Source organism: Podarcis cretensis, assembly GCF_951804945.1.
Source record: "Podarcis cretensis genome assembly, chromosome: 11".
NCBI classification, from domain to species: domain Eukaryota; kingdom Metazoa; phylum Chordata; class Lepidosauria; order Squamata; family Lacertidae; genus Podarcis; species Podarcis cretensis.
Genome location: NC_137180.1, coordinates 52,648,863 through 52,662,148, shown reverse-complemented (window position 1 = coordinate 52,662,148; position 13,286 = coordinate 52,648,863). Strand labels below are relative to the sequence as shown.

Genomic DNA, 13,286 nt, shown 5'->3' with positions numbered 1-13,286 from the left:
TTGTTGTTATTTCTTTAAGATGCTTATAGAAACAGACCCTTAAATATAGTTTGTTTATTTTCTGCCCTATCCTAATCCCCCCTTCCTCTGCATATTATTGTAGAGACAATACTACCCAAATAAAAGGAAAGGCTTTCTTGCAGTGCGAAAAATAGTTGGAGGTAGGAAGACAAGTGGGGAGGGTTGTTGGGTTTTTTTAATTAAAAAGGAAAGGAGGGGAGTACAAGAATACTGTTTGAGTAGCAGGACTTCTGTCCCCATTTATTTAGCCAAAGAATTCTTAGGCTGCCTTATAGGACCATGTCCTATCTAGGTGGCACCAGGGAAATAATTTTATCAGCAGGCTTCCTAATATGCAGAGAAGCTGGTTATGAAATAAAAATAATGGCATACTGTCACAGGGTCGTTGTAAGGATGAAGACAATAGAATTTTAAGGCTCTCTTCTAAAGCCTCAAAAACTGTAAATAATAATTATGAAAATTAATCATCCTAAGTTTTGTGCTGGCTATCAAATAAAAATCCACCTATCCAATGAGCCATAAATGGGTAACGTTCCAGATTGTCTAAAAAATTTTTCATGAATCTGGAACCTTAAACCATATATGACCCATTGGATTCCAAGGAATGGTACTTACTGACAATAGTTTCTGCAAAAGGCTTTGATAGCACCAACAGGTCCCACTTGCCAAGCGACTTGATTGGCACTTTCTGTGTCCAACTGAGCATGGCTGCTTGGGTGGCTTCAAAAGCCAGGCAAATAGCAATGCAGGAATACAGCATCTACCCCTAACTGCAACATATCTGTGACACACCCAGATGCCAGCTTTCAAACAGGAAGTGTGGTCTCTAGTCTTTTTTGTACCTAATCCCTGTAGACAGCAATGCTGACCAAGCCCTGACCTTTAGTAACCACAGGAGTAGTGACACATGCAAGGATGAAAACCATTTCTTCATTTTCCAGAGATATGTCAATTTTAAGAACCTCTGGTGTTTATTTTCCTGAGAACCAAGCAAGAGGTTGTGCAGCCAGCTAGGATGAGGGAGTCAATTGTTTACTTATTTCATGGAAAAAATTATACTGGTCTTTAAAAGCCAAAATATTTTTTTTAAAAAAAGGAAAAGAGAAATATGTACTCCTTAGTACAACAACCTGATTACTCAAGGTAAATTCGCCTGATTAATTATTATTTCATACACAAGCCTGCAGTTAGGACTTAGTATTGATATATTTCATACTATGTAGCATAAAAGCTGAGCAACAGAAAGGAAGACAATGAACATCTATATTAAGCAATTCTGAACATATTTATACTCTTTGAATAAATATGCAAAGTGTTTGCAAATTAATCTAATTGTTCCCTCTAAGGACCGCTTCATGCATGATGAATTCACTACACGGAATATCATTTCTATGTAGAAAATTGCATGTACCCTTTATGTTTGCCATCAAATGTGATAAGCATATATGTACCTATTTTGCAGCATATGGAAATGATAACTTCAACACGGGCAAAGGGTCCTAGGAGCCCTGAAATGCATGTGGTTTTTTATAAGCCACCTTCAATGAATCCCTCAAAGGACCATTCACTTTCAAAGTATCTAAACAAACAGATATTCTATTAAATCAGAGCTTGCATGTCTTCGTAACTTTAATGCCTCCCCTTTATCTGATACACCTCTTGTTATGTCCACCACACTGACAAACATTTACTCAAGAACAGTTTGGTAAATGATCTTTAAAATGCAGACCATTGCAAACATACACACTGTTCCTGATTAAGCAATTGCAGATCTGTTATCTTGCCTTCTGGGAACGGATCTAAATAGCATCATAATATCAAACGCTGAAAACCACAGGCCTGGGGCCACCAGGACTGCGCTTCTTTGTAGGCTCTGTTAAGTCACAAACTTCCTGATATAAAATGTAGCTTACCATTAGGAGTAAATGTTTGATCTGAAATGCTTACAAAACGGCTATGTTTATAATAACAGATTAAAGATTAAGCTTAAAACAAAACTGTTTATGGAAGACTTTACTTCTCTGCAATTCTGTGCATTTAAAAGAGAATCAAGTAATTAAGAGCATAAACTTTCATTACTTCACTCTATTATATACAGTAGTTCATCTGTTATTTAATTGATTATCTCATTACAAGGGTAAAAGACAATTTGCTGATTTTGTCAAATGTTCAAGGAGCTTCATTCCTGGCAGCCCTCAGATCACAAGAAATGAATCTGTGCACGTGCGTAAATACATATTTTGAAATAAACAATATTAGACCAGTTCACAGAATACTGTCCTCCAAGCTCTCCTGTGAGTGGTGGAAGAGCAAGATTATGCTCAGTGAATCAGATATACATGGTGGGTAGAAAGGCTCCATGTTTGGAGGGGGCACATACGTAAAATTGAACACATTTAAGCCTGAGTAGCACAATGAATACCCTAGACAAAACCCAGAAAACAACCACAGGATCAACCAATTCCCATGTGTGCGTCCTATTCAAAAGTTAGCTAGGCATGGCTATCTGCCACTGACATCAGAGGCAGGCAGGTGCACCAGTGGACGGGGGGGGGGGGGGTGTAATTTCGCTGCCATACCACATGTAAAAGAAAGATCACCCTCAGTGAGACCAGTGCTGTGAATTAGGATTTCGAAAAGAAACAAGTCAACGATGCAGAGGTGTAAGTGCTTCAGTCTGGACCTCCCTGAAGGCACAGAATGTTTGTTTTATACCAGACCGATTCACAAGCTAGGGAAGACCAAGCAGTGAGATATGGGGAAATTCAGCCCCATTCAGCAGAATGGGACTAAACAGAACTAAATGTAAGCAATTTATTTCAACTGAATGGTAAGAATGAACTGCCCATGAGCTTCTTCGTATGCATTACGTCTAAATGGTAACTCTACACACTTGCGACTTGAACAAACGCTCTAATCCATCACCTTCCTTTTCCCCTTTGTGCATCTGGTAGAAATCGCCACAAGAGCTTGTGCCAAAATAGAGCACCTTTAACATGTCAGTGCCACAAACCCTTTCTCACTTTTTAAAATAAAAGTAAAATAAAAATAAACATAGATTTGGTTTCAGAACAACTGCAGTGAGAGATACAAAATTTATTTATTTTTTCCGAAAAGGGCCTGATGCATGCCACACTTTCCCATGAGTGTACCTGAAGAAATACTGCATTTTACTTATGTGCATTTACCCCATGGCAAATTGATTTTCATAACCGATAGTTGTCTCCGTCATGCTGAAGGTAGCCTGCATTTCCTATTCATACTGTGAGCCCACTGCTTAAAAGGCAGGACTACAGCTATTTGGCCATAAATTCAGCAACCAAATGATAAAAACATAGCATATGTAGAGGTCCAGAGCATACAAATCACTCCAGCTTTGCATTCTCACTCAATGAAAAGGCTGGCCACTTTTGCTCGCTTCATACCCAACTTATAGGGAATATTTTATGCCACCAATTTTGCTCCTGCTGCCTTATTGCCTTCAAGTTAGTTGCATCTTTGCCCAGAACGCTTAAAGAAAAATGAAAAGGCTAAGTTTAAGACCATGCTTTCACATTAGAACTGCAATGTTCAAATAATTCACCCCAGAGCAAGTCCCACTGTAGTCAACATAACTATTTCAAAATAAGAGTTGGTCCAGGGGTCAGCAAGGTTTACCTCGCCTGGGCCGGTTCACTCCAGCGGAGATCCCTCCATGGGCTGGATCGTGTGTGTGTGAGCGTTCACGGCTGTGATTTCCGGCGTCTGCATCTGCGCAGATACGATTTCTGGACCTGCATCTGTGCAGATGCAATTTCCGGCACCGCAGAAGCAAGTCCCCGCGCCACGCTGGTTTAGCGCAGCAAACGGGGACTCGCTGAGCAGGCGGCTCAGTTTGGGGGTGGCTCATGGGCCGGTTAAACAACCCCTTAGGTTGCCGACTCCTGAGTTGGTCAGTGCTAAACAGCAATTTTGTATTGCAGAACTAGGATGTGTGTGAAGCACACTGAATACTCTAAAGTGCTACAAAAAAGCTAAGCATTACTATTAATTATTGTATTAAATGCAATAAATGTACCAAAGTAAACAGCACTATACTCCTTGATTTTATCATTCATGCTACAACCAATACCGTATTCCATTAAACATTTTGTAACTCATTACCAATTAAATCATCTCATAAAACAGGTCTTATCAGTGACCCCTGCTATCGGAAACCAAAAGCTCAGCTATGTTTTCTGCCATAAAAAAATAAGAAGGATTTGTATTGCCTCTCACAGAATCTCCAAGGGTTATTTTAACCAAGTTTGATTTTTAGCAGATCAAAAATATTTCAACTGGTTATTTTTTGGAAAGGCTAATGCAACAGGAAAATACTATTTTCTAGTTTTGTGCCTATGACTGCTCACTGAAACATTTTGTAGCCTTGAAGAATGTTAGCATGTAGTACAATATCTCACCCAAGTACCACCCCTTGGGGCCTTCTCACACAATAGCTAATAACTGGTTGAACTGGGAGCATGACTAACCTTGTGAGATAAGGAAACATAGCTGAAAGGACTTGAGGATGGGAGACGAGTATTCCTTCTCTTTTTAATCATAACTACAATGTAAGCAATGACAAACATAGTGGTAGATCCTCTTGTGCATTTGCATGGCTAAATCCCTAATGATTTGCAAAAGACAAAACAAAGGGGAAACTATTCGAAAATATAAGTGCCATCTGCCATCAAAGAGTGGCATCTTAAATGATTCATGGCACTTCAATTTATGTGGGTACTAAGTGCATTTTTGGTGCAACAATGCTACGCTGAAATGGTGGAACATCATGTGGCAAGATAACAAACATAGTCAAACATGCAAATGAAGTTCATCTCTATGTTCTGCCATGTGCTCTAAGCTTCCATGCAACTGAAGCCATTCAGTTTTTAAGATTGCAGTTGTATACAGTTACCTGGGAGTAAGCCCCACGGAACTCAATAGGGCTTACTTCTGAGTATACATGTATAGAATTTAACTATTAGTCACTTTCCTGTTCTTGTCAGGATGCCCTTAAAGCTATCACATGCATCTCTACATCAAAATGCAACTTTCAGTTTGTTGGGCAGTAAACCTTCTTGATCCCTGTATTCTTCTATTGTTCATTCTAAAACTGTCATTTTGCTTGTTTCTATTGTCTTCAAATGGACCAACTGAAAAGCCAAAGATTTAGGTCTAATGTTACCGTTAAAAAGCAGTGGAATTCTCTCCTCACAGAGGTTCACCCCACAGTCTACGAGCAAATGCTGAAGACACACCTTGCCCCGACCTTTGACACCTGAAATGTGAGTTTTCCAGGACCTTCTTTATTCATGTGAATGTAACTAATTTTAACTGTTCTTAATTTAACCATTTAGTTTTGAATTGTTGTGACCCATCATAGGACCTGATGTTGAAGTGTAGATAACATTTTTTTATTATTATAATTAATAATAATACTCCATCTAAAGTTAATGAGAAACATATGCTTATATTGTATTTATATTGGGACTAGGGAGAAGTCTCTCTAAAGGTTAGAAGCAAGAATAAGGGTAGACAAGAAAAGGTGGGGGAAAGGTGAGGAATTTTAAACTTCTATCTAACTTTATTACATTAATAACAACCTGTTCAGAGCATCCAAGACTGAGTGGCATAAAAATCAAAATAAATAAAATAAGTATTAAAGCCAGTCAATCTAAAGACAAACATTCAATTTCATTTAAGAACTCCTGCTGTCATAATACCAAAATAACAGTATTTTATTTGAGAAGGCCACACCACCAATGTAATGTGCTTTTTCAGAGAAATATAACAGAAATTAATTTATCTCATCGCACATAGATCTAGCCATCCAAACCGAGGCAGTCTGAAAACAACACTTCAAATGCTTTGAACTGAAAGGGTTTAAAAGTAAATTATATCCACTCTGTGCTATGTTAAATCCATCAAGTCCTAACTGGACTAAATGGTCCTTAGTAGTAACAACAGCAACAACCACAATAGATCCCTGCATATAAAAAGTGGTATCTGAGGAAGATGTCTAACCTAGAAATCTCATGTTCAGGGTGTGTGTGTGTGTGTATTCCTTGCTTTTGTAACATGCGAGACTTCACTTCACTTCACCACTTTAGTCTGCAGTGGTACAATCCACACACAGGATTAACACCCCTGCTGTTTCTGAGGACTTGACCCAAGATTTTTCACTTTAAAGCAGAAGATCTCAGATTCAAGGCCCCCATGTATATCTGAAGCAACCAGAAGTTTCTGCAGGCAAAGCCCATTTCTACTGTATACCTTGGGGAAAGCACTACAAAGGATAAAGAGCAGCTTGATGTTGAGCTAATAGTCAAGTGTGGCACACAGTGATCATCACTAAGAATACAAGTGGGATATGCCACCACCTGCGCTATTCTGACGGGAGTAGTTGGATGTCAGGAAGTAGCTTGACATTAAGGAAAGAGTGGCAGAAGAGCTCACCCATTTCCTGGCAACTCCCGAGGCCTCCACCTCCCTCGTTCAGCCCGGACACTGAGAACCAGCGCCAAGGACCTTCTGGCGGTTCCCTCATTGCGAGAAGTGAGGTTACAGGGAACCAGACAGAGGGCCTTCTCAGTAGTGGCACCCGCCCTGTGGAACGCCCTCCCATCAGATGTCAAGGAAATAAGCAACTATTCTATTTTTAAAAGACATCTGAAGGCAGCCCTGTTTAGGGAAGTTTTTAATATTTAATGCTATATTGTTTTTAACTCGATTGGGAGCCGCACAGAGTGGCTCAGGAAACTCAGCCAGATGGGCGGGGTATAAATAATAAATTATTATTATTATTATTATAACACCTAGCCCACACTTTCAAAACCTTGGCTTTATGGGAATGGCCAGTCCATTACTGCCCTCATGCAACTCATCTACACAATAATCAACTGAGACAACTTTTACACATTCTTGAAAGTATTATGTCAAAGCAACTACTTGTGGAGGGTTAGAAAAGAATGTCAAAAGGGGACGAAGAAGAAGAAGAAGAAGAAGAAGAAGAAGAAGAAGAAGAAGAAGAAACAACTGCTCAGTTGGAAATCTCAAATGCTGAATATGTAGCTAGGCCACGAGAATTTATTTTATACACATACACACAAAATTACTGGGAACAACAATTGATGGCAATGAAAACTAAGCATCCTCATTCAGGCAGACTTTAACTAACTGTTGTAGAAGCTGACTCCAATTGTCCTGAAGTCACTGGTGAAGACAAATCAAATCCATAAGCTCCATATTACTGAGGCTGAGCCTGGGGAAGTTTCCTTAAACATTATTCACATCTTTTCCAGTTCTCCCTGTTGAGGTCATAAGGCCTCTGAACCATCATGGCTGGATTGTTTTAGTGCTCTCTGCTGAACACCTGCAAACATCAAACAAAAACTGCTGGTCCTTTACAGCGTTGACAAAAAGCCTTTCATGTGAAAAACGCACTCTGGGAATGTCAGGTCTATGGCTCAGGTTACATTCCTTTCTCCCTTGCAGCTTCACAATTTCTTGTGGTAGTAAGAGGCCACATTTGTAAAATTAAAGATTAAAGGAAATACAGGCCCACTTTCCTTTTATTCGCACATTACAAATCACACCAGACCATCATGTGTTGAACAAGCAGATTAAAACACACACACATTCACATTCTCACACACAGTAAAAAAAAATTAAAAATTCAGGATCCGCTGTTTTACAACGAAAATCCCAAAACAATACACAAGTCACTAATAACGTTTCCATTAAATGAACATCAATTTTAAAGCAGGTAAGTTCTCTAGTCAAACATTTATAGAGTATATACACCAGTAAAGACAGGAAACCGCATCCGAGACTCAACTTAATGGACGTAATTATTTCACTAAAAGTACAGCTATCAATTTGAGGCAAAGCCAGGAAAGTAATCTAGACAGTAATCTAGACATATTCTGAAACTGCAAAACTGTTTGTTAAAACATATTTTGATGCAGTCTGAAAGTGTTTTATAATACAATTACCTACCCTCAAATTTAGACTTACCTTAAGAGTGAAACTATAAAGTGCAAGAGTTCTAAAACAGCTTATTTGCCAGAATCCACACTAGGAAACAAGGTACATGTAAGTGCACCTTGAGGTCAGTTTTCCTAGGATAAGGATCAGTTTTATATGATACTGGATTCTACAATCTTCTATAACCACTGAATGATCTGTTTTAAAACCATTTGCCAGTTAAGAAAAAAGATGCAGTCTATATAACAAAGAGTATGCTATTTAGCAATACAAATTTCTGCACCTTCACCACATAATTATCTCCACCATACTTTATTTAATTAAGTAGGATAGAACACTAGGGTTTCTTCCTATCTTATTCTTACACATGGGTGGTGAAAGTGACCTTCCATTCATATGCGGCATTCACTAGAAAAGCAGTGAACTTACTTGCAAGAAGGTGTGCTCAGGATGATGGCCTTAGGATGGTTTCTAAAAAGAAGCATTGTTTTAAGATATCTACAGCTTAATTTTACTGTCTTGCCTCAGGGTTTTGTGTGTATGTTTCTTTTAAAATTATTTGCATGTCAGGCTTACATACCAATGACAAGATGTTTGCACTGGGCGTACTAGGAAAAAATGTTCCCCCCCCCCAATATATTTTCAGCTTGTTTCTTCACCCTTTTAAAACTGTTGATCAACTGGCCTTACAAGAGACTATTAAACTGTGGGAAATCCCTTAAAAGTAGCATACAGCTAATATTTGCTAGAACAATAGTTAGCTGCAGCATTGATTGAATGTAACTGGCAAATCGATTTATCTAACACAAATACTTTGCACTGCTTCTGCAATGAAAAAAAATAGAATACTCTGCTTTCTTTAAAATCACCAATATAAGCAAAATATTACAAAATGATTTATTACAAGGTGTGCCTTGGTAGGTATAAAGTTCCATAGAAATGGATGAGGCTTTGATACAAGACAATACATTTAGAAATCAAGGTGTACCGAGGCCCATCAATGAAACCTGCAATAACGCTACACTGGAATCATCACCTTTCATATCGCACGTGTCTTCATTTTTAAAATTCTGAATATAATCAAAGTATGTTTAATGATAGAACTTATCAAAAATACAAACTTATGAAAAATAATGGTACAGCTTATCAAAAGCACAAGCTAACTTCAATTTAGTTATCTGTTTGTCATCCTTAAAAAAGCTATATAAAACCATATAATGTATGGGGAGGAATATTCTTTTAAGCAGTTAAATAGGAAATGAAAATTACAGACATTATCTTATTCCTCATACACTTTGACTCCATTAAAACTATTGGGAATTCTGCCATTAACTTTGATAGATATGGGATAACACCCCTACATAATCATAGGTAGCGAGCTTGTAAAGACTTGCGAAAATTCAACATCTGTTTCAGATATGCTTTTTACAGAGTACTGTTATGTACAATTGCCAAAATTTCAAAAACACTGCAGCTGTTTAATTGTAGGTATATCTAAGGAACATCCAAGGAACTACGTGCAATAATGTAGGGAACACTATGAAATTAAATTATGGGCGTGGAAGGTATTCAAATGTGCACCCCCCCCACCACCAGCCTGACACAAAATGAATTATTAGCAATATATAAACATCCTTTGTGCTTAACATTCAGTTATTATATCCAGTGGCTTACTTCATCAATAAGCAGACTCTTTATTTTGGTCAAAAATAAATGTTGTATTTTTGCTGAAAGCAAAACATTCCTGTGTTCAATAGATGAACACATTTGCAAAAACGCAAACAGACTCTTTATCCAAAAGGTGTAATATGCATTAAGAAAGTCACATTAGTAAAATAATTTTTAAAAAAGTTTTTGTGTGTGTCAAGGAATAATGCATAAGACTGTAATCTTGATGCGTATCCCAAAACAATCCATCAGCAAATGCTAATTTCTGGAAGAGAATTAGGACTTTTTCTTTTTAAAAAGATATATACTGCTGAAAAGAACTTAAAAGAGGACTTATTCTTCTTGTAATGCATAAGAAACCTTGAGTGAGTTGGTTATCGTTCCCCACGCAACAAAAGGATAAAAGTACTTTGGATTTTTAAAAATACCCCAAACTTGGTTATGCTTAAAACTAAATCCTATAAAATAACTATACACTCCAAATATTATTTCTGAGAAAGGTACTATATTAAACATGAAGCAGTATGAAATAAATGTTTCAGTTTCTTAATGGAAGTCATTTCTACCAAGATAAGAGTTATTTCACTAACACACACTGATGGGGGTGGGGGGGTGGAAGATACCTAAAGGAGACACTTTAACTGCATTCCAAACAGAAGCTGTACATACTTGAGCCAGTAAAATGTCCACTTGCCAAAGAAGTTGGTCCATTTTTCCCACTGCTCACGGGAGGTGAAAACATCTAAAAGAAAACAAAGAGGCATTATTGTTGGTAAACAGGGCTTTTTCCCCCCCCTCTACATTCGCTGATAGCTCACATTTCATTCAACTTTATATGAAACCTAACAACAGCTTATTTAAACATCTCCCATCTCTGCTCTCGTAATGGTATAGCAGTATTTGCAGTCTCCCCCCTTTTCCCCTTATGTTAGTTTTATGTCTCCCCAAACAATACAAGATTTGTTGGGGGAGGGACCTCAGTACCCCAGCCACAATATCAGGCAACAAGGAGAAGGGGGGGGGACCCTTTTGGAAACATTTAGATTGACAAAAGTGAGGGGGGAAAGTTTGTGACTGAAACCTTGGTCATAAACGTAGCTATATCCATTTCCATCCCGTTTTAGGATCTGTCTGTCATATGTGAACCCAAATAATAATAATGCAAAGTTCCACCTGCCCTAAATTTTCATCTCGGCTCTGAACATGAGAGCAATTTGAAGCAAGTCTCCTCTCTCTCTTTCTCTCTCTCTCTCTCCGCCCCCCCCCCCTTTCTCTCACTCTCCAGCATTTATTTCAACCCTAATTGGTTTCCATCTTCTTCAACGTGTCTAGCGGATAATACGCACCTTCCCTGAGTCAGAGACTACAAAAAGCAAAGGAACAAATGGAAAAAAGCACAGCTAGGGAAGTGGGAGCTACAGAGCTGCCTCAGGCTACGGTTCCTGGCCAAACTTCCCAAAGCCATTTCTCAAAAGGAAAGTCTTGGAGAGACAACAGCAGACTGAGATAGCCCCCACTTACAAGGTGGATTTTATTCCCCCCCCCCTCCCAGCACTGAAATTATTTAAAGACACAAATGCATCCTACATCAAATTGATTTGTCTTGGTCTCTCTCTCCCCACCCTCCACAAATCTGTGAATAAATAAATAAAGACTTCTGACATATTGGAAGAAGGGGGGAAGATTAGGAGGGGGAGAAAAGCAGGGATGGGGGGGGGAGAGAAAAGCAGGAGTAGATGGAGATGGGGGGGGAGTATGGCACTTAGGCAACTACCCAGAACATGGTTAATATCTGGCCAAGATATTTATAAACCAAAAAAAAAAGCCTAAAGATAAAATAAATAATTTTTAAAATTAAAAAGAATAACCACACACGCACACACACCACTAGCCATCAGTTGGGGGGGGGGAGTTTTCTACAGAAAAGTTGCAACTCATTCATTGACAGAGCAATCTGAGATTTCAGTGAAAACTTGAAGCTGAGCTAGTGCTGGATTTCTCTTCCCTTTTCCATGTGCCAAAATAAATGAAACAAGGGAAGAACGGAGAGCGCACTTTAAGCAACTGATTAGCCATCAGTTAGTTGGTGTGCAAGCCATACTTTTAAGAACGCAATGCACAATGGCAAGTAACTATTATTCTGAGAGAATTCTGGAGAAAAAAAATACCCACAATTTTATCAGAGGGTGTGTAAGGGTTGTTGTTGGGTTTTTTTTTGGGGGGGGGGCTGTCAAATGATAATAACACATCCCAGTGCATTGCAGACAATATTCAATCTCCTTTCAGATAATGTAACAAAATTCTAATTGATAATAGTAATAAAGCGTTCATATTTACCATGGGTCTAGTTGCTGGTTAAAAATTACCCAATGTACTGAAGATCACAGGTTTGGGGGCATTTATTTATTTATTTTGCTTTGCTTAGCTTTAGTTTAACATACTTTTGGGAGGGTATTGTTGGGTTTTTTAATTAATTTTATTTTTTTATTATTTTTTTAGAGCTGTTGTTAATTTCCACTGTTGTTTCTTACCGCACTGAAATCCAGTAAATCACTGAGTTCTTTGTCCGTCCCTAAGGCAGCCATTCGCTGTTGGTGGTGCATTTTAGCAAAATCACACAAACCTAGAAACATGGAAATAACCGCAATCAGAAAACCCAGTCCCGAGCCTTACAGGAAACAACAATCGGATTTTTTTTTATTTTTTTAAATGAGAGTTGGGGTGGGGAGGGGGGAAAGGTTGGGGAAGGGAGTTGGGGGTAAGATGGAGGGGCAGCAACGACAAGAAGACAGGAAAGGCGACACTAGTTTCACCGGATCGCTCGAAACCCCCGTTTATCAGGCACTAGTCTAACCCCAAAATCCAGAACAGAGGGAGAGACAGAGAGAGAGAAGAAGAGCCGGCGCGCCGTTCAGCGCATCGTTTATGCAACAGGAGGTTCAACGAGGAATGAATGAGAAACCCAGAGCAGAAACTACAGCCATCCGTTCCCAACTTTCTTTTTTGTTTTATTTTGCACCGCTCCCTTCTCCTCCCGTGCACATATCCCCACCATCACCACCACCCCGATTATTTTACATAAAGGCAGGCGTCAAACAAAGTATTTATAGAGTGGAGCAACACAGGCTCGGTCGGTGCAAAGGAGACGTGGGGAGGGGGGAGGTCAACAGAATAGGGATGGGAGGTTTGGGAGTGGAGTTGGAGAGGTTGCGGGGGGGGGGGAGAGAGAGACACACACCAGCCTTTGGGAGACCAGCCTACGTTCCTACTATAATTAAACCGCTCGAAGACTTGTTTGGTTTTTTTAGAGGGGGGGGGGAGACAAAAAGAAAGAGAGTTAACCCTTGGCGATTAGGTAACTAATGTATGAAAGGTGAGTGGGGAGACTTGCAAGTAACCAGCTGGGACTAAAGGGCATCTTCAGGCCCCGTTTGCAACAAAGTCCGTTTCTCTAGTCTAGAGCAAACAATTGGAAAGCAGGGGGAGGGGGGGGGCTGAAACAGGCCACTGCAGACCCTTCCCCGGGCGCACCCCATGGAGAAAGAAAGAAGGGGGGGTGAATTCCCCGTGTTTAAATGAAGCCACCAGAAGCA

General features: G+C 39.3%; 1 protein-coding gene across 16 annotated transcripts in view; it reads right to left on the bottom strand.

The window, feature by feature from the left end:
• Positions 1–13,286, bottom strand: part of TCF4 (transcription factor 4) — a 344,984-nt gene that overhangs the window by 324,990 nt on the left and 6,708 nt on the right. For 10 of the 16 annotated variants that reach the window (XR_013843351.1, XM_079994854.1, XM_079994853.1 and 7 more), the window contains 2 exons: positions 12,225–12,316; positions 10,363–10,435 (listed from right to left, as the gene is read on the bottom strand). Coding sequence is in view for 15 of the 16 variants with exons in the window: in XM_079994850.1 (XP_079850976.1) it covers positions 10,363–10,435; positions 12,225–12,316 (165 nt within the window). In the remaining variant the exon portion in view is untranslated. Of the gene's footprint in view, positions 1–10,362; positions 10,436–10,774; positions 10,909–11,039; positions 11,179–12,224; positions 12,317–13,286 lie in introns of those variants that run through there. The other 6 variants (XM_079994843.1, XM_079994840.1, XM_079994841.1 and 3 more) reach the window with 4 other exon arrangements.